The 27,217-nt window shown below is 40.8% G+C and overlaps 1 protein-coding gene across 2 annotated transcripts; it reads right to left on the minus strand.

Annotated features, from left to right (window-relative positions):
* Positions 1 to 24: 24 nt before the first annotated feature.
* LOC4817521 (uncharacterized) lies at positions 25 to 26,803 on the minus strand. Of its 2 annotated transcripts, XM_033379632.1 has the most exons (13): positions 26,616 to 26,803; positions 24,645 to 25,581; positions 19,961 to 20,083; positions 17,905 to 18,068; positions 10,548 to 11,073; positions 8,553 to 8,964; positions 8,065 to 8,495; positions 7,827 to 7,971; positions 7,588 to 7,739; positions 7,188 to 7,504; positions 6,668 to 6,955; positions 4,617 to 4,724; positions 25 to 277 (listed from the first exon to the last, which is right to left on the minus strand). In XM_033379632.1, the coding sequence occupies exons 2-13, from the start codon at positions 24,790 to 24,792 to the stop codon at positions 86 to 88; spliced, it is 3,006 nt and encodes a 1,001-aa protein (XP_033235523.1). In that variant the 5' UTR covers positions 24,793 to 25,581; positions 26,616 to 26,803; the 3' UTR covers positions 25 to 85. The 2 variants fall into 2 exon arrangements, with proteins under 2 accessions (XP_033235523.1, XP_033235524.1); XM_033379633.1 differs by lacking the exon at positions 4,617 to 4,724 and having other exon boundaries at positions 26,616 to 26,802.
* Between the last annotated feature and the right edge of the window lie 414 nt (positions 26,804 to 27,217).

The following is a 27,217-nucleotide window of genomic DNA, read 5'->3' on the forward strand; positions in this document are numbered from 1 at the left end:
TTTCGCTTTAGTTTTTTCTTTCGCTTTTGGTTTATTAATATCACTCATACGCCACGTTGGGCTGGTTAGAGATTTTCTTGCACCATCAAGTGGCATCGGTTTTGTCATCCTCCTGCTGCTCCTGCTGCTGCTGCTGCGTTGCCTGTGGGATCTTGCCACTGCCATTGCCATTGGATTGCTGTGGTGGCTCCACCTTTTCCGCCTCCCCCAGACTCACCGTGGTCTTGGAAGTATGCAGCTCCGTCTCCTCGGGAATGACCTTGCGGCCCTCTTGGTCCTGCGAAACGAAAGAGATGTGAGTGAGCGACATTTTAACATCAAAATATGTATGTGCTATGCTTATGCCATGCCACATGCAATAACTATTCGCATATACAACAATAAGTCATGCTAAATATTTGTACTGCACAGTGGCTGCAGTTTGTGTGCTGACACACGCGTACTTCCAACCAAACCACACACATTTTCGTTTTTCCACTCTGGCACACATTCATTCAGCAATTAAAAAGGTAGAATGTATGCAAAAACCAATTCCATAACGAGCTTTAAAGCTAACCAACCAATTGCACAAAAAATAAAAACATGAGCTAAACAAAAACAGGAAAGATTACTTTTGAGAGCCGACGCTTTAGATACCCTTGAGGGTATTCAGCTTGAAATCTGATTAGGAAAGAATGATGTACAGACGGACATGGCTAAATCTAGTCGGTGCTCTTGATGCTAATGCCAATACCCTCTGCAAGGGTAGTGAGAAGAGAAAAGAAGAGAAAACAGCATCCCAAACATCTGTACGCAATCGTGTTGGTCTGGTGTACTCGCAGTAGAGTGCAATTTACAATTTACTCAATTAACTTCATTTCAGTTTTTCCCTTATGCTCTCAATGGCCTTCATGCACATGCGGGAAAGTATAATCAACATGCATGCTTATTTCTGTTTGAACATGAAATGTTTAAGTGGCCAATAAATTATATTTAGTAGAGTGCAGTCATTGGGTTTGGCTTGGTTGAGTGGTTGGTTCGATGGGGGTTTGATTATATGTATGCAAAGATATCAAAGTGAATGTGTTTTATGATGGCGGTAATCATATGTATTTTTTTGTTGTTGAGTCCTTCTAATAAGTTCTTTTGGTAGAAGTGATTTGAAAGAGTGATAAATAGGATATTAATTCTTGGTTCCATTTTAAAGTTTTATATGATGAAGAATGAATCCTTGTTGTGTAAATAAGTTTCAAAACTATCTGTCGAAAGTGGTCCATTCTTTTCTTTTTTTAAACTTTTTTGATGCAATGTAGATAACATTTTTAACACCATAATTTCTGATTTCTGTTTTTTCACTTAAAGGCAGAGCTTATTCTCTTATCTATATCTATACCGTTCCTTTCAAATATTATCAAAGCCCGAATTCTTTCATATATTTCCAGGGTATCCTAATTCCTGCCACACATATAAAATGATGCATTCTTCTCTTCCTGTCCAGAATCTCAAACGATGTTTTCTTTTTTCTTGCCAGCACTCGATTTCTGCTGCATTTCATAAGCATTCCGGATGAGTTACCCTCGCATATGCACGACTGAACTGCATCGAAATCGCCGGTTGGTGTTGTATTTTTTTTTTCGCTCGGTTGTTGGTGTATTGTTGAAAGGCATTTCCACGTCATCAAACTTTTTGGATAATTCGCAATGCAACGGGCGTAGTTTTCTTGTTGTTTGGCTTTTTATTAAAATGCTGGTTGCCGGTGAAAAAGAGAGGGTACAGGCCTTGCAGTTGAATGCACAAAAGTTTTTCCAACAAACCTACGTACACATACCACTCTTCATAGAAATGCGCATCTTAAGTGCCATGTGTGTGGTTGGGAGAAAGGGAGGGGAAAAGGGCAAGGAGAGTGGAGAGGGAATGGCCGAAGGATACACCCTCTTTTCTCTGTAGAATAGGGACCAGAAATTTCTATAATGTTTTCCTCCCCAGTTCATTTTGTGCTGCTTTTGTTTCCATTCTCTTTGTTTGGCTTCCACTTTTTTTTTTGTTTTCTTGCTTTCTGCACCTACAGCTCCCTCTGTTGCTTCGACTCTAGCACCCACCCCATCGCCTTCTCAAACTCACGCCCCCATCTCCTCGTTCCCCTCGTAGCGGGACTTACAATGGGCATTACTTACGCGCAATTTCGCGTTCACTTTTTGTGCGTTATGTTGAAGAAGTTATTGGCCTCGATATATGTATGTACGCGTATGAATGCTGGGATATAAAGTCGTTTCTGGCCAAAATCAACAATGACAAATGTTGCCAACAGCGTCGCATTACGTGGCATTCATTTTGTGATCATTCCTATAAATATTTCTCCTTTTTTTCCTACCGCTTCCTCTTACACATCGATAAATCGTTTTCATAGCCCAAGAAATAAAAATAATACCAGCAAAAAATAGAGCCAATGGAAATCTATATGGGTGGCTGTGTGTGCGGGCTTTTCCGTGCTTGTGTGTGTGTGGGAAATATTTTCTAACTGGAAAGCAGAAGCCATAGAAGCAGTGAGAACAAACAGGAAATCGAAGAAGGAACTAAAAACATACATTCATTCATTCATACATATGTACATTTATTCGCACATACTTTCACTCATTCAGTCATTCATTCCTTCGTACAAACATATGTACGTGCCTTGGCAATAGTAAAATATTGAGAATGCGATTGGTATGCTTGTTGTTAGTACTATGGCAGGCTATGGACAGTGGTTCGAGGGCAAAGAAAGACAAAAGAGCATAAAGACAATACGTTTCTAAATATTTTTTTCAAATTTAGGATATTGTCATTTGTAGTTATTGTACAAAGTTCAAAGAACAACTAATCTTGTTGACTAATTTCGATTTTATCCTTCATTATTTCCCGTCTTTTATCTACTGTACAGGGAAGCAGATCGAATAAAGGTTCCTCTTAACCTATTAGCAACCCACGTTAACAGTATGTTACCGCTGTAGGCGAACTCTCTCAGTTAAAAGGCTGTTACCGATCGGTGTAACGGCACGCTGTTAACGCTCGTGGCAAACGCTCGCTCATACGACTCTCTCAGAGCGCTGGGCAAGTGACCACGACTTTTTTTCGCACTGATCCACCCTCCTAAACACACCTACTTTTAATATTAGCCAACAAATCGAGCTTGCCTCACTGTAGATTTCAAAGTTTGAAATCATTTGCCACATTCGAACAGACGTTGCCTTTTGCTATGCTTTTTCCTTGTTTGTTTACTCTATGGCTATGTTTTTCTTTTACACCCATCCATCCACATCCCCATCCCCATCCCCATCTCCACCCAACCCACAGCCATTTACCCACCCATCTAGCTATCCATCCCCCCCCTAACCATACAACCCTCGAAAACTCATGGATAACCAAACATTGTTGCTTTTTGCAACAGCTGCCATTGTTATTCCCTTTTTGTCAACTTGAATTAAGTTCAACAACAAATCATTTGGCGTAAAACCTAAACAAAAATCAGAGAGTACAAAAAAAGGACATTATTCAAGCTACCCAAAGAGAAAAAGCTGTGGGAAAAAAATCTTTAAAAAATAAAATACGCATAAAGAAGAAAATATAATGCTAAACGCCATGTGATGGGATGTGAGGAGCGCGAGCTCAAATTGCTCGACGAGTGTGCAAAATTAAACTAAACTCAACTAAGCGTGCAGCAGAGAGAGTGAGAGATGGAAAAGAGGGGCGTAATGAGAGGAGGAGGAATGCAGAGACGATGAGGGCCATGTGGCATGTGGCATGGAGGGTTGGGTTTTTGTGGGTTATGCATATAAAAACAAGTGATGCCCAAAAGTCAAATGGCGCAAGTGCGGGCTTTAATTCAACGAAATAACTTAATGCCCGGATGGCTTGGCAAACTGCGACCCATGAACCGCTCTCCTTGTGCTCCTCTTTCCTCCAAAAAAGTTCTCCCAAAAACCCCCATAAACCAGCAAAAAAAGAGAGGCAACCAACAAAAGCATCAGCAATGGGAACTGTACATGCCATTGCATGCTTCCATCCCCCCAGTGAGAGGCAATATCTTGGCGGATGATGCTGTTCTGCTGCTGCCACTCGATGTTGCCTCTTGTGCTGTTGCAGCAGCCACTGTTCTGCTGCTACTGCTTCTGTTGCTGGCTCCTCTGTTTATTCGTATTCAGTGCTGCATACTTTGGGGCGCATGCATCCCCGAACAACCCAGAAGAGGACAGAGAAGGACAGGACGGAGGAGGACATGCCAGGCCACGCCATGCATTTGCAGTTACATATGTTTGTGTGTCGAAGTACTCTTTTTGGCAGAAAGATCGTATCGATTAGGTCAAATTGTTGGCAAATAGTCAAGAAGGAAAATATTACTACATGAAATATTATGTACAACAAAAAATCAACGGAACTGAATTCGGGCTATTATTATGAAAGCCTCACGAAATCTACTTTCCTTCTATTAAAAATATTAATATAAATCCTTTTGCTAATTCTTATCATTTCACCTTCTGCCAAAAAATATAGGGTATTTCTGCACTCGTTATTCCATGCATAGTTTTTCGTTTGTTTTTTGTTTTTATTCAGTATATTTTTTCGAATGTTTTTGTTTCTGTTGGATTCTTGTACATTACCATTAACATGGAGCTGGGTATTACGGATAAATCCACAGCGGGTATTGAAGTTAACAAACCACTTGGATACTTTTTCATGCGGCTGGGGAAAAATGTTGATTCCACGCCCTGTTTGTATGCGAATGGCATTTTTGGCTATAGCATATATTATCCATATACAAGTACATATATATATATATAGAGATAGAGATGCACTCATTCACACACACCCACCCACACACAAATTCATACACTCATACGAATATTGAAAAAGGAAGTTCTCTGCTCTCTGGTTTTTGGCAAATTTATTTTGCACAAAGCGAAGTTTTGGCTGGGTATGGCTTCCGGGTTTCGGATTGGGAATGGGTTTTGCGATCTGGACTACTGGCCTGCAATTTGCAAGCGACGCGACGGACGGGTTCTATCAACTCCGGATAGAGGAACTCCCTGCTGAGGTTCCAAACTCTAACTCTTTCTCGGTCTCCCCCCCGTTATTTTTAATAGCTAAAGTGAACTCTGGCTTTGGGCTTTTGCTCTGACTTTGGCTTTGTTTGGTTGTTCAGTGATGTGTATGGCCAAAACTGTCAGTTGGCTCTGTTCTCGCATCAGATGGGGTTGTTTTGTGCAGTCGAAGTGAGCAAAAGGCAAAACTTTGTCTTGTTCATAAATTCATTAAATTGTTGGTTTATTTTTCTTTGCTCTTGCCGCTCAACCACATTTGATTTATTGAATTATGGTTGCCTGGTTGCCATAAAAGCATCGCTTCAAAGCATTGAAAATTAATTATGATATTAACTTTGACAAGCCTCACGTATAGTACGAGTATATGTAAGTGCAGAGAAAGAGAGCGGGTAGAAAGTTATATTATGAGTATGGCCCTCAAATGAATGGCAAGAGGGCTGTAAGTGTGGTCCTATATGAGTAGAAGGAGAGCCGAGAGCCCTACATGGGCTTGGGTTCCTTCAGGGCAAGTAAAATCAATTGTATGGATTACATATATCATTGGAAAGTTTTAATTAAAGGATACGGCAGATGAAATTGTTTATAGTTTGTTCGATTGCAATTTTCAATTGAAGTTTCTGCAATAAATTTTGTTGGAACTCTAAGGAAAAAACAGACGGAGAATATAATTGCTTCGAAACGGAGTTCTGAAGAGAGGTAAAAAAGCAAAACTTTGGCAGAAATTCCACTAAATGTTAATAAAAAAAAAAATGACAATTAGTACAACACAAAAACAGAGTTTACTTTCGAGCTTTTCTGATAGTTCCAAAGTTGTGTACTACTTCCCGTGAAATCTTTGATCAATAAGGTACTTCTGTTGCTACGATTCCCTAATTTTGAACAAATATAAATTAATAATGAGTTACAATTTCCGCCTAAAAAGCTGCTAAAAGTACAACAAACTTTTAAGCTTCTTTCAATTCCCAAAATGAAACTAAGTTGAGCATTTTTTAAAGTTCTCTGTCGGGGTGCTGCTCGGCAACTAAATTGGCAAAATGGCGCCCCAGTGGCGCATATGTTTGCGTTGAAAACAAAAACCAATAAAGCCGACTCCAATTCGAGCTAGACAGCAGGAGCACAGTGGCAATGGGAGTGGGAGTGGCAGAAACGAGAAATCGAATCCATTGGAGCGGCATCAAAAGAAACGACCATTCAAGGAAGGCAACCGAAAGCCAAACACACACAAAACAACAACATCCCAAAAGAGCCTCCCAGTCGCAGTGGGAAGCAGAGAGAAGCAGAACAACAAAGGCCCCAAAGCGGATGCAGTTGAGCCCCGGCATCCGGTTGTCAAGTCACAAAAACCAAAGACAGGAAGCTACAAAGGACACTCGGCCGTATGCTAAAAAGTTATTGTGGCAACAGATGTTGGGTATTTAAAAATCAAACCAGAATCAGGCGAGGGAGCAGAGCAAAATCCAACAGACAAAAACTGAAATCAAAACAATTGACAGCAATCAGCGAGATACAACCCACACACTCATACGTTTCCAATACAGAGATTCACACACAGATACACACGGGGGAGAGGCAGAGATTTTGGTCTATATGAGGGGAGAGCGAGGACTCACCTCGAGCACAACACCCTCCAGGGCGGGCTGGGAAATGTTCTTCAGATTACTGTGATTCAATTTCGGGGCACTGTCGGCGCGGTTGCGGCCCAGTGATTGATTCGACGTCTTGTTATCGGCCTTGCTCAGCATCGAGTTGTTCGAGGACTTGTGATTGATTTCGAGTGCCGAACGCAGAATATCCACCTTGGAGGCACTGCTGCCGATGACGCCATGCCGGGGCACGCCTCTCAAGGACTCCACATTGTAGCTGCTGCGACGCACTGACAAATGGTCATGGATATCAGCCTGGGAAGTACGAGGTTTTAATTAGAAATTATGGCTAAATATATTGAATTGTCTATCGCCCACAGGTCCCTGAGGTGGCAAGTATTTATGCTAGATATCTACCGGATAAAGAACACATTGAACTGTGAATTAAATCGATATTTTTCCCACCCGAGTCGTTTGGACATCAACTAACTAATCAAAAGAGTCTCCAAATGAAGAGCCTCTGCAGTCCTGGACCCCGAAAACTTACCCTCGATCCCCTGGGCAACGATGACAAACTGCCAATCTGATTGTACTTAATCATTAGACTCAAACGTTCCAGGGACATGGAAGTGCCCTGCTCCTTGGTAGCCGGCTCTGTCAGTTTCTCCGTCTCGCCAGCCTCCACGGCCTCGGCCTCCTCCTCCGAATCATCGGTAGTGTGATCGAATTTACGCAGCCAAATCAGATGGAGCAGGCCATAGGCAATGCCGCCGACAACGGCCAGCAGGCCCATATACCGAAAGGCATCTCGAGTGCCGAACTGCCCAATGAGCAGGCCTCCAGTGAAGCTGCCACTGCCTCGACCTGTACGAACGGGACAAACAAAATGTGATTACATGTAATGAAAGTGCCTCATTAGAGAAGGAGAGATGGCCGACGAAGCTCACCCAGACTGAAATGGGCCATGCCAAGGACACCGATGAGAGTGGCCAGCAAACTTTTTGGGGCCAGAATGGAGCAGTATGTGGCAGCTGCCACCCACATCAGATGGCAGGATAATGACTCCAGGGCCTCGAAGGGGAAGCACCACCAGGCATTCCTAGGAAGAAGAAGAAGAAGAAGGCAATTCAATTTGATATTGCATTAAGCAAACATCGATCCGGCCGTTCGGCCGTTCGGCACTCACTCGATAAACGAATAGCCAACCAGGCGGGCGGCATGCGAGAAGAAAGCAATGATAATCAAATTAACGTGGCCAAAGATGCGTGTGATTTTCTCCGCCCCATACAGGAAGGGGATACTGCTCACTGTGCCCACCGTAATGGTGATGCCTGTAAATGGATTCAAGCCCAAAATTCAATCCAATTCGTACCAAACACACAAAAAGTACCAAAAAGTAACCACTAATGGCGACGGGAACTCACCAAGCAGATAGTTGGGTGCCCCCAATTCCTTCAGATACAGGAAGAGGAAGCTCTCGATGAAGCCCCAAAAGTTGCCGAGAACAAACAGGAATGTAATAAAGGCAATTACGTGGGGCATCTTTAATAGATTCCACAAATCCCTAAACACATTATCGGCCGGCAGTTTCTCGCCCAGCGGCATCATCAGCACCGACATGGTCGATATCACCAGGAGCACATCGTACGTATAGAACGCCGCTGAATAGTCGGTGTATCCCAGGCCCCGCGACGAATAATCAATCATAATGCCCGTTATCGGCGAGAATATGGCCATGCCAATGCTGGAGAACAAACGCTCGCGTCCAAAATCTCCACCAAACTTCTCAATCATTGTCAGGGCTATGGGATCCATTATGGTCACGCCCGCTGACAGCATTGTAGTGGCCAAAAATCTATAGAGAAAGGAGAAAACGTTATGGCACTCGATGTTCTAAATTCCAAAAACTAACCTCAATAGGAAATAAATCCAAAAGATGGTTTCATCCGTCTCCTTGTAGTCCGGCGGACAGATCTCTGGCGCATTCATGGTGAAGGTGCATCGCTGCATCATACACTGCACGGCCTCGGGTCCCATTTCGGAGATGTTCGAACGTCGGACGAGACCGCCGCAACGCAGATCCAGATCGTCCATATCCGTGAGATTGATGTTGCCCACGACCAGGCGCTCCTTGCCGAAACGCTGGAGGATGTCGGTGACCGTTTCATTGGCATCCTGCTCGATTTCCATGCCCAGCTGCTCGGTGGGCTCTGCCAGGTCGGGATGCATCTGCAGCATAAAATAGGTGGTATCCTCGTTGTCCGAGTGGACCCAGCTACTGCTCTTAACCTCCTCCTTCTGCTGGCTGCTACTGTCTGTGGAAGCTGTCAAAGTGTGTGGGAAGGGGAAGGGGAGTGAGTTTTTCACATAATCAGACAGGCAGGAAAATTGCTTTGGCTCTTTTCGTATGCTGCTCTGCACCCCCAAGGCGATCTAAACTTGGTCGAAACTGTCCCTGTCCTGTACGGGGCCTGTCTCTGTTGCCTCTGCTGGCTCTCGTCCTGGCCATGCATGACCAATTTCCAATTGTGCCAAGTGTCAAGTATACAGGCCCCCGTAATGCCATCATGTTTAGTTAGTTATGCACTTTTGTCTGTTTCGGGGGAAGGGTCGAAGCCCCTTTGCAGGGAATTCTCACATTTTGATTTCTGTTCAGGACATTAGCAAAGTTTTTGAATGTGTTTTGTCTGCACAATAGAGATAGAAGGAGCAACTGATGTATGACTTATGATTGTGGAACAAGAGGGAAATGATTTTCTAATGCACACAAACTGAAATAATGGGAGACATTTAGGAGGTTTTCGAGGTACTACATATGTATGGATTTAGAGTAGTCTTCAATCAGGAATAACTTCCATTTCAATTTTCATTGGATGCTGACAATGCAATTGTCTCTTGGGCTTTTGGACTATCCTTTGTCTCTGACAGCCCAGCTGCCTACACGGCTTCATCTGATCGTCAGTACCTGAGGCTGCTAAGTCGATCCCTAAATCCCACAACAATATACCCAGACTTTGGTGAAAACCTCGGCATGTAGGGCTTTATGCTTCCCCATACAACATCTTGGCAATAGTATAGTCTTTGGTAAAATCCAATCATCAATAGAAGAATAGATCTTATTCATTTTTTAAGAATTCCTTTCTTCACTCTTTTACAAAGAACTTTTATCCAAAAATAATATTCCAAAAATAATAGAAATCTCTTTCTTATACAACAAAAGCTAACATCAGCTCTCATACTGGATTTTTTCGTGTGCATTTTTACCCCTCCATTAGCCATCTACCATTCCCATTGTCACACACTTTTAATAATATGAAATAAAAACGCCTTTTGTGAAGTTTTTTCTACAGAATTGGAGAAAAGTTTTGCCACCGTAAACTTTGGCTCCACACAAAACGTCAGGCTTTAATGACAATCACCTAGCCACCCAACCACCCAACCACCGCACCACATTGCACTCCCACAATCCACAAACAGAGTGGGACAGGTTGAATTATACTTATATATTTTTTTTTACTCGTAGTTTTCATTGAGAGTCGACTCGGTCTTTGGCTTTTATGGTGCAAGTTTCTACCCATCCACAATTCCTGGTTCTACTTCTGCTCTCCTCCTGCTTCCATTGCACAAAAGATGGGAAAAACAAACTAATAAAAGTAAAACACACACACGGATAGTGGCATGAACAAGGATACGGACATAGACATGGACATGGACACGGACATGGACACGGACACGGACATGGACATGGACACGAGCTTCGATGAATGGTTGGAGTAGTAGGAGGAGAGGCTAACTGAAAGGAAGAACAACGGAGTACCCAGCAGAACCAAGTTACGATGATAATAATGCCTGTGGTCAGTCGGAGAGGAGAGGGGAGATTCAAAGAAGGGTTCATCATGTCACTTACAATTCAATCCCTGCATGGACATGGCTGACAATTCAGCTGACGATGGCTGCTGCTCCTCCTGGTCCTTTTCTGGTCCTGGCTGCACCACCAACGACATGGCTGATGCATTCTCCAGTGGCGGGAACATGGTCGATGACATATTAAGTACTTCTTGGTATCTGCTTCTCGTTTGCGTTGCGAATAATGCTGGTAATGATGATGCCGGCGATGTAGTGGTGGTAGTTGTTGATGTGCTTGTGGACGATGATGTTGCGACCGACTCTGTCTCTGACTCCATTGTGGCATACCCCGTGCTGGTCGTGCTCATGGCATTTGTTGTTGTTGTAATCCTCTCTGTGGAGGTTGATGTCCTAGCTGCTGCTTTTGTTGTTTTTGTTGTTGGATAAACATTATACGCCGGCGTACTCGTATAAAGCTGGGGATTAACTTGCTCCTGCATCAAACAATAGTCAACGCATTGATGCACGGCCAATTCCAGCTCAGGCTCCTCCGGACATTCTCTGCTTGGACAGGGAGACCACCATACCTGATGGTTGAAATGAAAGAACAAAAAACAAAGGAATGTATTGGAGATAATAGATATGTGGTACGAAAGGCTAAATGCTTGTTTATAGTTGTGAGTGTTCTTGGAATTTGTCGGCACTATAATTGATTTAATTAACTGCACTTAACTCCACAGTATGTCCGTGCAGCTCTGGACTGTGAAATTTACACATAGTTTAATATAATTTAACATATATCTGGGACCAAAGCTGAATTCAGAGACAGAGTCCGGACTTGGAACTGAAACTATTGGTTTTCACTGTGTACCTTTAGTAGCTTTTATTGTCGGAAATTAAAGCCACTAAATAACTAAGATTTAAAAATGGGACCATACCATAAAAAAAGAAAGGAAACTTCTAGATTGGCTCAATATATCTTCACAAATAACCATTGCATCGACACGAATGAAACATCCAATTTAAGTTCATACAATACTCTTTCAATTATTTATTAATTACAAATAATGAAAGTCTGCTAATTTACCAAATCGCGGATTTGAATTTTTGCAAATAGATTTTTCGATTAGATAGATTTTTTTGCAAATTCTTCTTCTGCTTTTTCAGGCCTACAATTTAATTTTTGCCTCGCACAAGATCCATCTAAAAGTTTTCATTTTATCGCATTTTTAATACCTTACTGTTTGTTTTTTCTTCGCTTAGTTTCATTTTTTCTTTCATAAGCGATATGAAATTTTAACATAATTGATTGCAAACAAAATTATACACCTCTTGTTTTATGTATATTTCTTTATAAATTTTCCACTTAATTAGGTATACAAATTATGCAAAACAGAGTTACATTATATTAGCAGGAAAAAATTACAGAGCCGATAGAATAGTAGTCTACAACCCTACACCAAAACACACTTTCGGGGGGCATACAAAACAAGAAAAAACTATTGCTTAGTAGGCTGTTTTTCGATCTTCACAAAAGTATTTCCATCGGTTACAAGGCAGTGCTGGGAAATCGTCAGTCTAAACAAAACTCAACAATAAAACATTCTGGTAGTTTTTCCGAAAGGAAAATAGTTTCTGTAAAACGAAAAAAATGTCGTCTGTGTTAGATAAGTTGTGGAGCGAGCAGTTCCGTGAGGCAGCAACCTCGGTGTACACCATCATAGCCGCTGCTGTCGTGCTGGCGTATTTGGTCTTCAAGCAGACGCGCACCAATAGGGACACCTACGACGAGCAGGACTACAGGGATGCGGGCCACACCATACAGATGGAACCGTTGAGTGGACTCGTTCTGACTAAGAAGCAGCTTGAAGAATTCAATTGCACCAACAAGGGTCGCCGATACCTGGTCGCTTTGCGGGACGTGGTCTACGATGTGTCAAATGTGTCCGATGACTTTGGTCCCAAGGGAAGTTACGCCAAGTGGTCGGGCCAAGAGCTGACTGAACTGATCAAAGCTGAAGCTATTTGCAAAAACGAAAACATTGAGAAGCATATGCAAATATGGACCCAGACGCTGGACGAATTCTTCTTTGTCGCTGGGGTGCTCATCGACTACGAAGACCCTGATAAGAAAGCTAAACAAGAAGCCAATCAATATACTGTGGAAGATATAACAGACGATGAAGACGATTTTCCGGTTCGTGGTGATAGTCGTAATACTTGGTCGTCCTCGGACGATAATAATATGACTATTATTCCCAACAAGTAAACCCAGCATTATACCCCAATCACACGAAATCACACGCCCTCTCAGTCGCCCCTCAATCAGACACCAAAATCCAGACCAAAACTGGCACTTAACCTATCATAAGCCCCCAAACATGAACTTAAGCCCTCTGCTATAATATTGTAATACAAACACTGGCACAAATAAATATACATACATATTGGCAGCCCACTCGCTCTTTATGTATCTGCATCTGCAGCAACAGCAGGCTGTGTTCGTGTATCTGCATATATCCATTACCAATTTTAATGCGAATTCAATAAGGCTCATCCAGTGCGGTCCCAAGAGTTGGGGTTGGGTTGGGTTGGGCATCGACCATGACCGAGCCCAGCACCAGTGCCTGCAATAATAAAATGGTAATTTCCGTTTGCCGTCGCCGTCGCCGTCACCGATGCCAACGCCGCCACTCGACGTTCGCTGCTCCTCTCGATACCAAATAAATTTATGCCGACCGGCAAACCAAACTCTGGGCTATAATGGCATAAAATAGTAAACCGCAAGCAACAGGACCTGGACATGAGACATGGCATACACCGTACACTGTACACGGCAGACGGCCAAGGAGTAGTTCAGAGCCGGAGCTGTGCGATGGAGACGTATACGTATACGTCCATCCGAACGTGCGGAATGAACACAAATGTAGCCATAAGATGCGTTTTCAGGCTGTTAAAGTGGTGCTCGCTACGAGTACTATAACTCGTATAAGGGTATGATGGGCTAAAGGATGCTATTCGGGGTAGTGGGTGTGGGTGGGGGCCAAATGTGTAATGGGTAACGAGGAAAGGGCATAGAAAAGGTACTCACACTTGGCGGATTATATTGCCAAGAAAATATGAAATTTACTGACACTTACTGTGATTGAATAACAAAATAATAGCCTACTAAGACGCCTGTGGATAAATTCTTGAATATTTTGAGCATAATTTCAGATTCATATTTTAAAATATATAAAATAGATATCTCTTGTGGAAGAAGTGTGAGCACTACTTTTTTAGATTTGCTTCAAAATAATCGACAGCTAAAATAACTCTGATTTTACCTATATTATTATTATACAAATTGTGCCTTAATACAAAGGACATTGTACCTAAATACCTATCTTTCTCAACGGAAATATGCATACAAATATCAAATATCACAATCACAAATATTTCCTTATCATACATTTCTGATTCAAATTTCAGTTATTTCAAATAGTTTTTGGTTAATATAACATTTGTATATTCCAGATACTTTCCATGATTCCTAAAATCTACATCTTTACAATAATCGCCAAAACAATCTCTTCCCTCCTTCAACTTTCCTTTAGAGCATTCCAGATGCGTCTAGATCTCTCTTCAGCACAACTGGCGCATTGGTTGCAGCTATTTTAATGGTGTTATTGTATTTTATGGGCAGATCATAAATACAAATTCAATATACGCCCGTGCCAAGGGCCGGGTACCAAATGCGGAATGTTCGTAGTGGAGTGGACCATTGCGTGTGTGCGTATTCTAGAGATACTTTCATGAAATGAAGCGAGTGCTGGGGCCCCCGGCTTTTTTGGCCAAGGGCCAGAGACCAGGAACCACGCCTCTCAGCCAGGCCGCCACTACCACTGCCCCTACCAATCTCCCTCAATAACAGTTCCATTGCGTTTCATTATGGCGCTAACGGGAATGGCTCGAATGCTCTGCTCAGAAGAAAGATTTTAATGTACGTGTTTGTCTGTGTGTGTGTGTGCGTGTGAGGGAGAGTGGAGTGCGTAGTGGTGTTGGTGTTTTAGTGTGGCTTAAGTGCTGGGCAAAACGACACAAAGATAAATGTACGTGATATACAAACACACAGATACCATACAATCTCATAGATGCTTCTCAGGCAGAAGCATAGACCCAGGAAAACCCATACAAATACAGAGGGACCCTTAGACATTCACAGATACAGATACAGATACCTATCCCCATAGACACTCGCATACACACTCCCAGGTACAGACAGAAAGACACTCTTGGATACTCGTGTACAGAGAGGACTTATCCTCCCCACCCACGCCCAATGTAAACCTGCTGTGCACTCGCATTTAAGTGGATTTTTTGGCATTCTTGTAGAACTCTCGAACTATCCCACAGTTTCTCCGCCCTCTTCAAGATACATATATACGATATGTACGTATCTACGTATCTTGTAGTTGGTTCTGGTTCTGGTGAGCTGTTTCTAATGCGTTCCGTTTGCTTGTTAGCTGTCAAGAGCCGCCTCGGTTCCGTGTTACTTGCTGGCTTCTAGTACTACTGCGGCTGCTGCTGCTGCTGTTCGCTCCTGCTTCTGTCATTTTCCATTTTCCATTTGAATTTGTTTAGCCCGAAGTGCCCTTCTGCCTTCGTTTTAGCATAATATCCATCCCATGCAGATATCTGTCCTGTCTGGCCTGTCCTGACGCATCTCTCTCTCTCTCCATAATTCGATTTATGTAAAACTCTCTGTGAGCTGCAGCTTCTGCAATTTGCTGGCGTTGCTCAAGAGCCGATTGCCAAAAGGTGTGACTGTCATAAAGAATGCAATTTCAAGAGACACACTACGGCTGTGGATCAGTGGAGAGCATTACTGAGAAGGCACTTCTACATACATTTTATAGCCTGTAAACGTGGAACACTCTGGGAGATGTGTGCAAGTGAAAGAAAGTATTGAATCCATAAAGCATAGATGGGTATTTTCTGTGCAGGATTACCCATCATAACCATCTTTCCAAAATGTATCTCAATCGCATAGCTATTACAGGAAAAGTGTGATTCTCTATGGCATTTTGGTTGCATTTTAACGGGTATCATTTAGTCGTATATATCATTCCTTTTATTTTTGGCTTAAATTTCACTCTATCCATAGATGTGGTTCAACACCTTCGCCTCTGGCTGCATATTTCATGGAGTAAAATCCCCTGCTAAGCATAAAGCGTCGACCATATCAATGAGAATACAGTGCTCGACATTTGTTATGCCACATATGACCAACTCAAAGGACACCAAGGACACTGAGGACGCCGCCTCCGACCGCAATAACAGCCAACCCGACTCGGAATCGTTTGCATTGATATGATCATAAGCATAAAAAATATATAGGAATACTGCTGATATGTGTGTTTGTGTATGTGTACATCAATAAAAAGAAAACGCTCAGAGAAATCCCAAGAAATACTTGTACAACAAATTTCTTACAGAACACCACAGAGCCCTCCCGAACACTCCCCTTTGGTGTGTGACAGTTATTTGCTTTATTTCGATGATTTTACATGACACAAATTTATGCACAAATGCAGATAGAAGCCAGAGTCCCGACCCCGACCCATGGCAGAGTGAACACAAAAAAATGGCAAACGGATTGCGTTTGGTTGGATGCTGCACTCACGGGGTGACACAAACACTCCCATTCACATTCACACACACACACACAGAACACCCACTCAAAACACTCACAGATGCAACGACTTGTACAACAGGCGTATACGTAATATTCGTATCTCGCACTCTCCGCGTGTTCTGTGTGCATTTGTGTGTGTGCCTGGATGTGGCTCGATGCTGGGAGAACAGAAATCTACAGAAAGTTGCTGCATCCTCTCTGCGCCGAGTATCTCCCATCGTAGAGTCGCGACTACGCGGCGGCATCCGTGCCACGCATTAGATACACAAAATATATACGCACACAAACACACAGACACTCGGTCGGTGGAGTGTTTGTACGTGCGTAAAGCATTGGTGTGCGTGTGTTGCATGTGGCAGCATAATGCTGCCGCCGCGCTGCCTCAAATAAATGCCGGCTTTTATGTAGTTTACTCTGCCCCTCTTTTCTCAGTTCCCTTTGGCTTCAAATAGAGACATGCCGTGACTGAAGTGAGACCCGTTGTAAGAGGTGAGAGAAGAGTGGGGCAGATGAGCTCGCCATAGGGGCTTCAGAAGCTGCAAAGAGTGGCGAAGACGGTGGCAAGGGTTTTGGCAACATGCTTCTTAGAATTGCAATTGAAATTGTCTGCCAGAGCAATCGTTTCCCCACGAAATTTGCAGCAATCCATGAAATTCATTTAAATAATATGTTTCTGCTCTCTAGGGAATCGATTTATTTGAAGAATATATTAAAGAATTAAAGATGTTTATATTTTGTGGTCACAACAATAGTGTTTCCTTACTTTTTTACCCCACCGTTTGGTTTGTGGATGCAGGGAACACTAAGAACTTCAAAAAGTGGAAGAAACTGAAGTTTTACCAAAGCAGTTTCTAAGTATCCCCCATCTCAGACACTTGAGAAGTCTGTAAAACGTTTGTGGAGACCCTTAACTTCTTCACTTCCCACAAAGCTAACACCAAATAACTTTTTAATGAAGCTTGCCAAAAATACAATCGTATATTCAAGCATATATCATTCATCAACAGTCTATAACCAAACAACTTAAGTAACTTCTACCCCTTCTACCAGTCTCAACTAATCAAGGTCCTGCATTCAAGTCCCTGCATTCAACGAATTAACTTTAGCACGAGACTGGCTAAGACTCTCAATAGCAGGAGTCTGATGAGAACAGTAATGAGAAGGAGCTCCCTTTAAAGACTGGGAAATGAGTGGTAACCATGAAGTAAGCGCATTAAAACTATACACCAAGTACAACGAGCAACAGCTGCTTTGGCATGGAAAAGGGAATAATGCAGCCCGGAACTTTCCCTTCTCAAGGCACAAGGGAATACTAAATATTACGGCCACAAAAGAGAGAGGAGCCGAGAGGGAGGAACGGCAGTGCAGAGCTGGCTGCAACCGCAGCCCACATCATTTTTAGCTCTTAACTAAACAAGCTCCAAAAGGTATTCGGCCCATGCCCCTTAACCACAGCCGCAGCGCTTTAGCAGATCACGACCTCAAGAGGCTTAAGAGCTGCGAGAAACACACAACTTAATTGTGACAAAGTCAGTTGTGGAGATTGATTTAAGCAGCAAGTATTTACGAAATTTCATGGGAATTCAAGAACTATTAATTATCTACTTCCACCGATTTTTTTAGGTATACATTTATAGAGTCTGAATTTATCAATCGATTTATTTGCATTAATCGACTTTATCGACAATTTTCAACTAAAATCTTATATCAAATCGAGCGGGATATGTAGGGAAAAACTTACCTCAATGTCACCGCTATCTGGATGCCTTAAGACGAATGCCGATGGCACAACGCCAGGTATTTCCTGCTGTGGAATGAACAGCAGCGAGTGATGGAAAATAGCATTCAGCAGCAGACTCATCACCACAACGGGCTTGTATTTGCCAAATTTGTCAACGAGAAAACCTGCAGTGAAAAGAGCGTAAAGGAAAATGTGTGTAAGCCATGTTTTCTCAACCAAAATGTTCTGCAGCTGTAACTTTGTTTGAGCATAGCTGTGTGAGATACAAGTGTATATAGTAGGTGTCTGTATATATCTGTGGCTCAAAAAAGCATTCAGCCGTTTGGTTGGCAGCATTGATTGGTTGCATTCACAGCTTAAATGCAGCACAAGCTGGAGATTAAGGACGGATTAAGGTGCAACCATTTTTGGTCGTTTTGTGGCGGATTAAATCTCAGTTTTTCATTTGTAGAAAACCAAGCGATAGTTGAGCCTTAAATTAGGGCTTCAATTTGAAATGAATTAAAGGATTACATGTTAAATCTTGGCTTGTATTTCAAATTAAAAAATATATATTGAAAATATGTAAACTCTCCAAATTTCTAACGCTCTTCCACTTGAAGTTTTCAATGTCATTATATAGCCACATCAACCATGTTTATAACTCGCCTTGAATTATCGAAATGTTAATAAACTAACTTTATGAGTGCATTTTCACTTAGATTTTTGCCAGCTTTTATGTCCGACAATTTGACCAGCTTTATGCACTTTTCTGCACCACCCAATCGACTCTACCCCCCTTTGCTTTTGTGTGTATATATATCTCTCAACATTTATCTGCAACGAGTGTCCCCATAAAATGTTTAAAAAACCTTCACTTCACTGTCGCCGACATACCATACCGCAAATGCATTTTAAAAATGCAAAAGCAAATAATAAGAATGAATAAAAAAATATATATATTCGTATACATATTCAAAGAGGAAATAAAAGCGGTACCCAACCGCATGATGGGGGCACTTCACATACAGCCAGACAGCGAGAGACCAGTGCTCCACAGAAGAATAAAAAAGAACTTTGCTTAATTGTCATTTAAACTGCAAGTGAATTAAATTATTCGCATTCGTTCAGAAAACATGCCGCACCCCAAAAAAGTAGGCTACGGACAGAACTGTCACACAAGTGTCACAAAGGAAAAAACAAAAATTAATCCGCTCGGATATTCAGTTCTGTTGGGGGTAGAACATGATTTTTCGAAAATATTTGCTGGCGGACGACATATTGTATAAATTAGAATTTTTATTTAAAATTAAACAAAATTGATTGAATCGAAAAAACGGAGGCGAGATTTATAAAAACTGCTTCATCTATCGCAGATCCATCATACATCTATGGCAGCGATATCCAGTCTTCGATATATTGATAAATATATGAATTTCTGTAATCATTCTATAGTATATCTTTAATACATCTTTAATACATCATTTAATACAAGCCCGAAAAAACTTTAATTTTGTTTGGAAATTATTAATTATTGGAACAAAAGGTGGTCGTTAGTCCCGTAGTGGAGTGGGATTTATATTATTAGTATATTTATTGTATTTATTATATTTCTACAGAATTTCAATGTTGATATTAATTTCGAAAAAGATTAAGAAAACCAGTCAATCAATCAGTTATAACGCAGCAAGCAGAGTCTTTGGGCGGGAGCAAATTTTTAAAAAAATCTGATTATGTATTTACAAATATAACTGCACTGCATTGAACACTGGCTTTATTTGCATGTTTTCTACTGCCCCTTTTTTTTCTACAGCTAGCCTTATTAATTAATAAACTTATGTTTATTTAACAATAAATAGTTTTAAATCGTTGAAAAATATCGCAGTCATTCATGCTGAAAATGTACTTTGTTTGATTTTGTGTGTTTGCGCTTTCGTTTTCATGCCCCAGCAAGTAGTCAGACAAAGGGAAAGTTTTAATTAAAATATACGCAGCATGACGCTAATTAAGATGCATTAAAACATTTACCCTTGACACTCCTCTCTCTCTGCCTCGAGTTGGCATTGCACTCACTCACCTGTTATGGGCGGGCTAAGAAAGGTGGTGAAGGGCAGCGCCAGGTAGATAATTGCAATCTCCTCCACCGTCAGTCCAATCGATTGCATGTGTATTGTCAGGTACGGCAGCAACGAGGAGGTGGCTGTGGGATCGAAACCAAAAAGAATGGTACATTATATTGTAAATTAATCTTGAGAAAGGGTGAGGAAACTTAATTATATACAGAAAATTGAATGGCAAAAAGAGTATGGCTCATCATTCAAAGAAAATGATTGGAATTTGTAAGAAGTGTTCGCAATCATTTAAAGGAAGTTAATTAAATGGAAATGGAATTTTATTCATTATCTCAGAATTTGAATATTAAGTGATGGAATGGTGAATGCATAGAAGAATGAACAATTGAATAGTCAGATAAATGGATGGATTCAAAAAGTATCTGTCCATTGATATCAACTATACAGCTCTAAAAGTGCTTCACATATATTTCATACTCATTTTGGTATACGAAACTCCCCGGATCATCGACTCAGTTACACTTAAAGTATTTGCCCGTGTAATTTCTCATATTATTCCCCTCCAAAAACCTCATCAAACACCTTTAAAATCCGTGAAAATGGTCACGCCTGACCAACACGAACACGGTCCCCGGAGTGGAAACCGAAAACGGACAGCAGATAATCTTCTTGCATTTCAATAATTTATGAACATTAACGCACAGAGAGAGCGTCACGTGGCTTCGACCAAAAATGGAGTGAAATAATGGCAACAAATTGGGCGAAATGGAACAGGACAGCCTCCTGGTTCCATGCTGCTCCTCCCTATAGTACACGCCTCCTGGTCCATCTGGCCATCCTCAGCCTTGACCAATTTAAATGCAAACATGCCAAGGATCTCCCCATCCGGCCATCGGGCCACGTAAAATGGTGTGAGTGTGTGTCTGTGTGCGAGTGGAGTGGAGTGGAGGGGAAAGTGCGTGCCGTGAATGAAATTCGTTTGTTAAAGTGCAGTTAACACTCGCCTGAGTGTCTTTCTTTGCATACCCTGTACTCATGCAGTTTAAGGATAGGTTTTATTAGTGCGGGGGCCAGAAATAGGGAAAGGGAAGAGATTTGGATATTATTTTCGTAGTATCATTTGAAAATTATATATATATTCCTATCTATCGGTAGGAAGGATATTTGAGGTAGAAAGAGTAGAAAAGTTCCCATACTTTCTTTTCCTTAAGTAACTGAGATTATAGATCAAGAGATTTCCTTCTATTGTATCTGTTTAGAAAAAATGCTTTTCATGCGGGGTATACGAGGTATCTGATATTCATCATACTGAACTTTGGCTTTCCTTCTTCTCTTGTCCCTCTTTCTCTTCTTTTCACTTCTCTGGCTTTTCCCCCTCCAGAGAGTCGGAGTGAAAATGGCGGCTCGAATTGGTTTTTACAGCCTTGCATCGCCTCAGATAATTAACAATAATATGCTCGGCTTCTGTCTTTATGTCTGTCTTTCTGTTTGTGTGCGTACTTTTTTTTGTATTTGCTCAATGCAATAACAATTAATTGTTCGTTTTTCCTCTCTGTCTCTCTCTCTTTGTCTGTCTTTCTCTTTGTAACGGAAACGGAAACGCAAGCATGTCAGGGTTGTTTGGTTTGGCGGCCATTCGTGGATGTTCTGTGCCTGTTTTCCCTCTCATTCTCTGTATAGGTTGCCATACTGATTCCGTTCGATTCGGTTGGATCTGTTCCTGCCACGTTGTCATTCGTAATTAATGTCGCCATAAACCCCGACACCCTACCCCTCCTCACAGCTGTGTGCATTTAAATTCCCTTTATTTCTGTCTGTTCTGTTCTTTCCTTCCACTTTAATAATAATTATTCAGTATTCCATTTATCATTTTCCGCATTCATGACGCGCATATTTTTTGTATATTTTTAACTATGCACAAAGTTTTTGGCGGGGGTATGACACGGCCATGTCATCTGCAAAAATTTGCATCTGCTTTCAGGATGCTGATGGCCAAAGTGCAACTAAATTGCACTTTATTTATGCATTTTTGAGCGGACATGCCAAACCCAGAAGTGACATTGACAAATGTGCAGCAGCGTGCTGTCTGAAATATTAATTACAATTCATTTTTCCAGTTTCCAGTTTGGTTTTTCCGGCTATTTATTGAACGGTACGAGTATATGGGGGAAATTGAGAGGTGTAATGGGCAGAAATGAGGTTAAAATATGTAATGGAAACTGTTTGAAATAGGTTAAAATGGGAATTGGAATTGCACATTTAAAATTAGTGAAGATCGAAGTGGCCTGGATAGCTAAAATGGCATTCAGTTGCCTATGTTCTATTGAAATATAAAGCTTAATCGAAATATAATGCTAAATAAAGGAAAAACCAAAGCTAAGCTCTGAGTAAAAACAATGGAAAATGGAAGTGCAAGAAACAAAGTCACATGGATTTCATAAAAAAGAATATGCAAACAAAAAAAAATGTGGAAAAAATTGTTTCACTGATTTAATGACAACACAAGGAAACCAATCACAAACAATAGACATATTTCAGCGCCAAATTAAAGTTAATTATTTATGTTCATATTACGCGAAATTTTGTATCTGTTCACAGCGTTTCAGAGCAATACTCTTACTTTTTCTGGAATATTTATAATGATAATTACAACGAGCCAGATCTGAAATGAAACACTTTTAAGCGTTTCCACGACCATTTAAACGAAAACAACTTCAACGAGTATTTTTTGATGATTTGGATGTCTTTAATATTCGAAAACTTTTAAAAACCTATTAAAAAATTAGTCTAACTTTTTTTTTTACTCCTTAATAATTTAATAAATAAATTTAACAGATATTTAAGTCTTCGGTTTGATCATTTCTGCCATAACAAAGGCTTCAATCACATGTTTCCCCCACAGTACTTCAATTATATTTAATTTGTATGCCATATTTCCCATCACTTAATTGATGGACAGAGGAAACAGAACAAAAGAAAAATGTTCATTGACATGGAAAATATTTAAAAAACCATTTTAAGCCTTGTAAAATATACTGAAAAAGCAAAATTATACCATAAGCATATGTATTTTATTTATAATTAAAACCATTTTCTCTCGAATTCCCTTACATAACCAATTAAATGAATTAAATAACCATTTTTATGGGTTCTGCATTCTGTAGCTAATTAATAGATTGGTACTCGTTCACAGCTGAAATTGGTTTTCCTGTGGAGTTTATCATTTGATGTTCCTGGTTGATCTAACAGAGAAAAGATTTTCGATTGAATTCTTTCACCCATCTATTGTACATTTTGTATTACAAATGATCAAAAACGCCTGTAAAGTTTAAAACCCTGAACCAATTTGAATAAAATTAGTTGTTTTCTATTACTGAGATATTATTTCTCGAAGTGTTGATGACTTCTTCAGTATTATTCTAAATAGAATCTCTCTCTTTGTATCAGTTCCCTCGTATGATGTCATTGCCTCAAGGAAAATATATATAATTTCTATTAGACACAAACTTAAAATCATATACTATACAAAATTTCATTTGTAAATAAAAGTTAAGCCCAAAAAAGAGAAGCAAACCGAAAAATCCTCGGCAAATCTCGAGTCAAATAAAAAACGCATTAATACTCATTTTAGTGACAATTTGGGTTTAATGGCACAAGACAACAGCAGGGGTGGCACTACCGAAGGGGAAAATGGCAAAATGTTTTTGTCATTGACCGCCAGAGAAAACAAAAATGGCGCACGGTCAGTCAGTTGATGGACAGACGAGACGAGAAACGAGAAACGACAGACACAGAGACCCCATAACCGAGAGACAGAGGCAAAGTAAACCTTTCTCAAGCTTAAATCACATAAGCTAGATTTATTTACAAAAGATACAAAAATACACACAATCTAATGGAGACAAAAGAGCGATAGAGAAGGAAAAACCAGAGTATAAGAGAAAGAGAAAGAGGGAGAGTTACAGAGCGATGGGTTTGTTGATTGAATGCCTAATTGCCACACGCTGGGAAAAATCTCCTCAATGTGCATTCATTTCTCTAACTGAATTTATACAAATGTGTTACATATTTTCCCTCCAACCTAATTGATAACTTCCGACCAGAGACCAGAGACCGACCAGTGACCAGATAGTACATCTACTATAAAGAGGGAGGGTACAGAGTACTTGTAGTGTGATAATGAATTCAGATTCACTGCCAGAGCTTAAATCTCAGTCTCGGACTTTGTACAGCTGTTGCATCGTTTGAGATACTTAGATATTCCTGAGGAATGGGGATGTGTGTGTGTGTAAATTATAATCCACCCTTGAATCCCAGTTCTAGAATGAAAATTGTTCAAAAAATCAACAAAAAAATATAAATAGGAAACAGAAAATGAATTATTTGCACCGCGCAATCAGTTAAAGCCCTCGCTCATGGCCCACTCTCCACCCAAGGCGGACAACAGGTCGTATGAGTTATGAGTGATGGCGGGGCCCTATTAACCTTATCTGGCGCCGACTAAGAAGCTCATAAAAGGCTGTGCAAGTCAAACAACTTGATTTCCCATCACGTTTTCCCTTCAATGCCAGACCAGAGCCAGAAAAAGAAGCCAATGTGGTGAATGCGGATTTATGCAGGTAATTTCTAATGGGTTTTTAATGATAATGAACTTCTGGGAAAGGGGGCTTTAAAGTTATGGGTACTCACCGCCATACATCACAAAGAGTGTGATCTTGAGCATTATCAGATTCGGATTGATTCCACGTCTTTGGCAGAATTCGCCGAACTTCGAGAGTTCCACTTTCTCCAAATACACCGGCTCTGTGGCCATTTCTTCGTTCACCATTTTACCCATGGCGACACACTAAGACACTAAGCCACTCACTAATACATATACTAAGGCGCACGCACACTCACTGGCGGCTGGGTTGATAGTTTTGAAGTTCGTTTCAATGAACGGACAGCCAGACAGCCAGACGACAGACGACAGACAGTGGAAAACGAATAAAGAAAAGAAAATTGCCGGAGGAGGCTGTCTCAGAACTAAGTTTCTCGGTCACAGAATACACATGCACAGATACACACACACACAGATACTTGTGTACACTAATACATATGGGGGGGGCTCACTCAAAATTAAATCTCTAGTTTATGTTTATTTTTTTTTTCTTTTCTTTTCTTTTCTTTGCCTTTTTTTTGTGCTTTGCTTCTTGTTTGATTTTGATTAAATTCAATTGAAATTTGTGATCATCAAGGCGCGACTAAACCAAGTTCTTGTTGTTGTTATATATAATCATATACGATATGAAATGCATTATATATATTCAGTAGATCTCATAACACAATTCCATTTAGTCGTTATATATTCACTAAATATATTTTCTTTAAATTTTAATACATTTTTTTGCACTTTATTTTCCTTTTAATTGAATTTTGTAGATGTTAATTTTTTCCTTTGTGGCTTTTCGTTTTCAAGGTTTTCACTTTTGCTCCACTTTCCTTACACACACACACACGCACACATATGAAGAGTTTTCTCTTCAATTTGTTTGTTTTTTTGCAAAATATAAATTGGGTTTTCCTTCTGTTATTCTTCCTTTGCCGCCTTGGAACTTTCCCAGTTGCCGTTCGCTTTGAGACTGATCTGAGGAAAAATGGAAATCTCTTATCAACGTCTCAGCTAAATCTCTATATCTCATATCCCCACAGATCTCTCACACACACACACACGCACACACTCTCGATTATGATGATGATGATGTTGATTCTAACTTAAATTGGTTGGGGTCTCTGGTGTTAGTGACAGTTCTGTGAGGCTCTTCATGCTCTCCTCTGGCTGGCTGTTGATGCGACAAGATCGCTGGGAGATAATGTCTCTGTATTTCTTGAATGGAGATAAAAAAAACCAGCCAACGGATTCTGAGCGACGGCTGACGTGCGACAATGTCGCGATCTCCGCGTGAGTGACAGCGCCCCGTAGGAGAGATGGAAAGATAGATCACAGCGAGAAGATCGCCCTGGGTAGGCCAAGGTTCACTATGCTGACGGTGACAATCGGGTGTTGGGGGGTTGAGATACTATACCACCGAGATAATGACAGTTCTGAGAAAAAAGAACAAGGTGAAAAAGGGGTTGAGGAAAACAGAACAGTGGGAAAGGATCGATCAGACCAGTCTTGCGGATAATGTTTAGTTGGTAACTCCTGTAAAAGTTAGTAGGATTTAATACATTGCTTGAAACCTATTCAAATATTGATTGAAATATGGGGTATAGAGTTTTGAAAATATGTAATAAATCTATTGGATAGATACTAGGAAATCCCAATGAGCGTTTATGAGCACTAAAATGATCAGCATGTGGTCAGTGATCTCTTCTTTGATTAAAGTCTCGTGATCTGTTAGTTCTTCTATTTTGTGAATGAGAGATGAATTAAGTCAATGAACTAGACTTACTTTTGATGTTAAATCAGATGCATATCAAATGAATTACAGAAACAAATGACAGTACATGCTGGTGCGAGATTTTTGGGGATTTATTATAACAATTTTTGATATATGCCTTCCAAAAATCACTCTCAAAAGTATCCTTTTTCAGGTAGATCTTTTAGAAAAGAAGTCTCAATATTTCGATGATTTTTTCCAACCTCTTTTAACCCCTTTATATAGTCTATTTTCTCACATTCTCTAGAACTTCTCCGCGTCAGCCGTATTCAAAGGCTGTGACAAACACTCCTCTCCTCTTGAAACACTCCACATGAACACGATTCACACTCTCAACGCGAATAGAACTCGAAAATAGTCTCAAAATCCCAAAAGTTTTATGCATTTCCTTGACGAAATTAGTAAAAAGTTTTTCAAACGTTGCGAATCGCAGTAGAGACCGAACTCAACTGAAGTGAACACTGAAGCATAATTGCTGGAAGGGAAAGGTTGTGGATAAAGAAAACCATTAACTGATATGGGAAATTACATGGGGAAGCGAAAACGAGTGATTGATTGGGATCAGGGCACGTGTTTTGGGTGCCTCATTGCGCGATATGTGGGCCCTGGCAACGCGCCGGGGAATTTTTAATGGACTTCTTAAAGTCGTGTGTCCGCTGTTGGTTCTGCCAAATTTATGCCCCAATGACCCAGCCTAACCTTAGAGAATTTACTCTATAATGAATTTTATATCTAAGTCTTAAGGCGCTTCCTGAAAAAAGAGTTCATAACTTTGTTTTGCAAGTGCCTAGACGTCCGATAAGATAATGTCAAGATCCCAAGCTCCATCATGTGAGTGCA

Source organism: Drosophila pseudoobscura, chromosome 4 (assembly GCF_009870125.1).
Source record: "Drosophila pseudoobscura strain MV-25-SWS-2005 chromosome 4, UCI_Dpse_MV25, whole genome shotgun sequence".
Classification (NCBI taxonomy): domain Eukaryota; kingdom Metazoa; phylum Arthropoda; class Insecta; order Diptera; family Drosophilidae; genus Drosophila; species Drosophila pseudoobscura.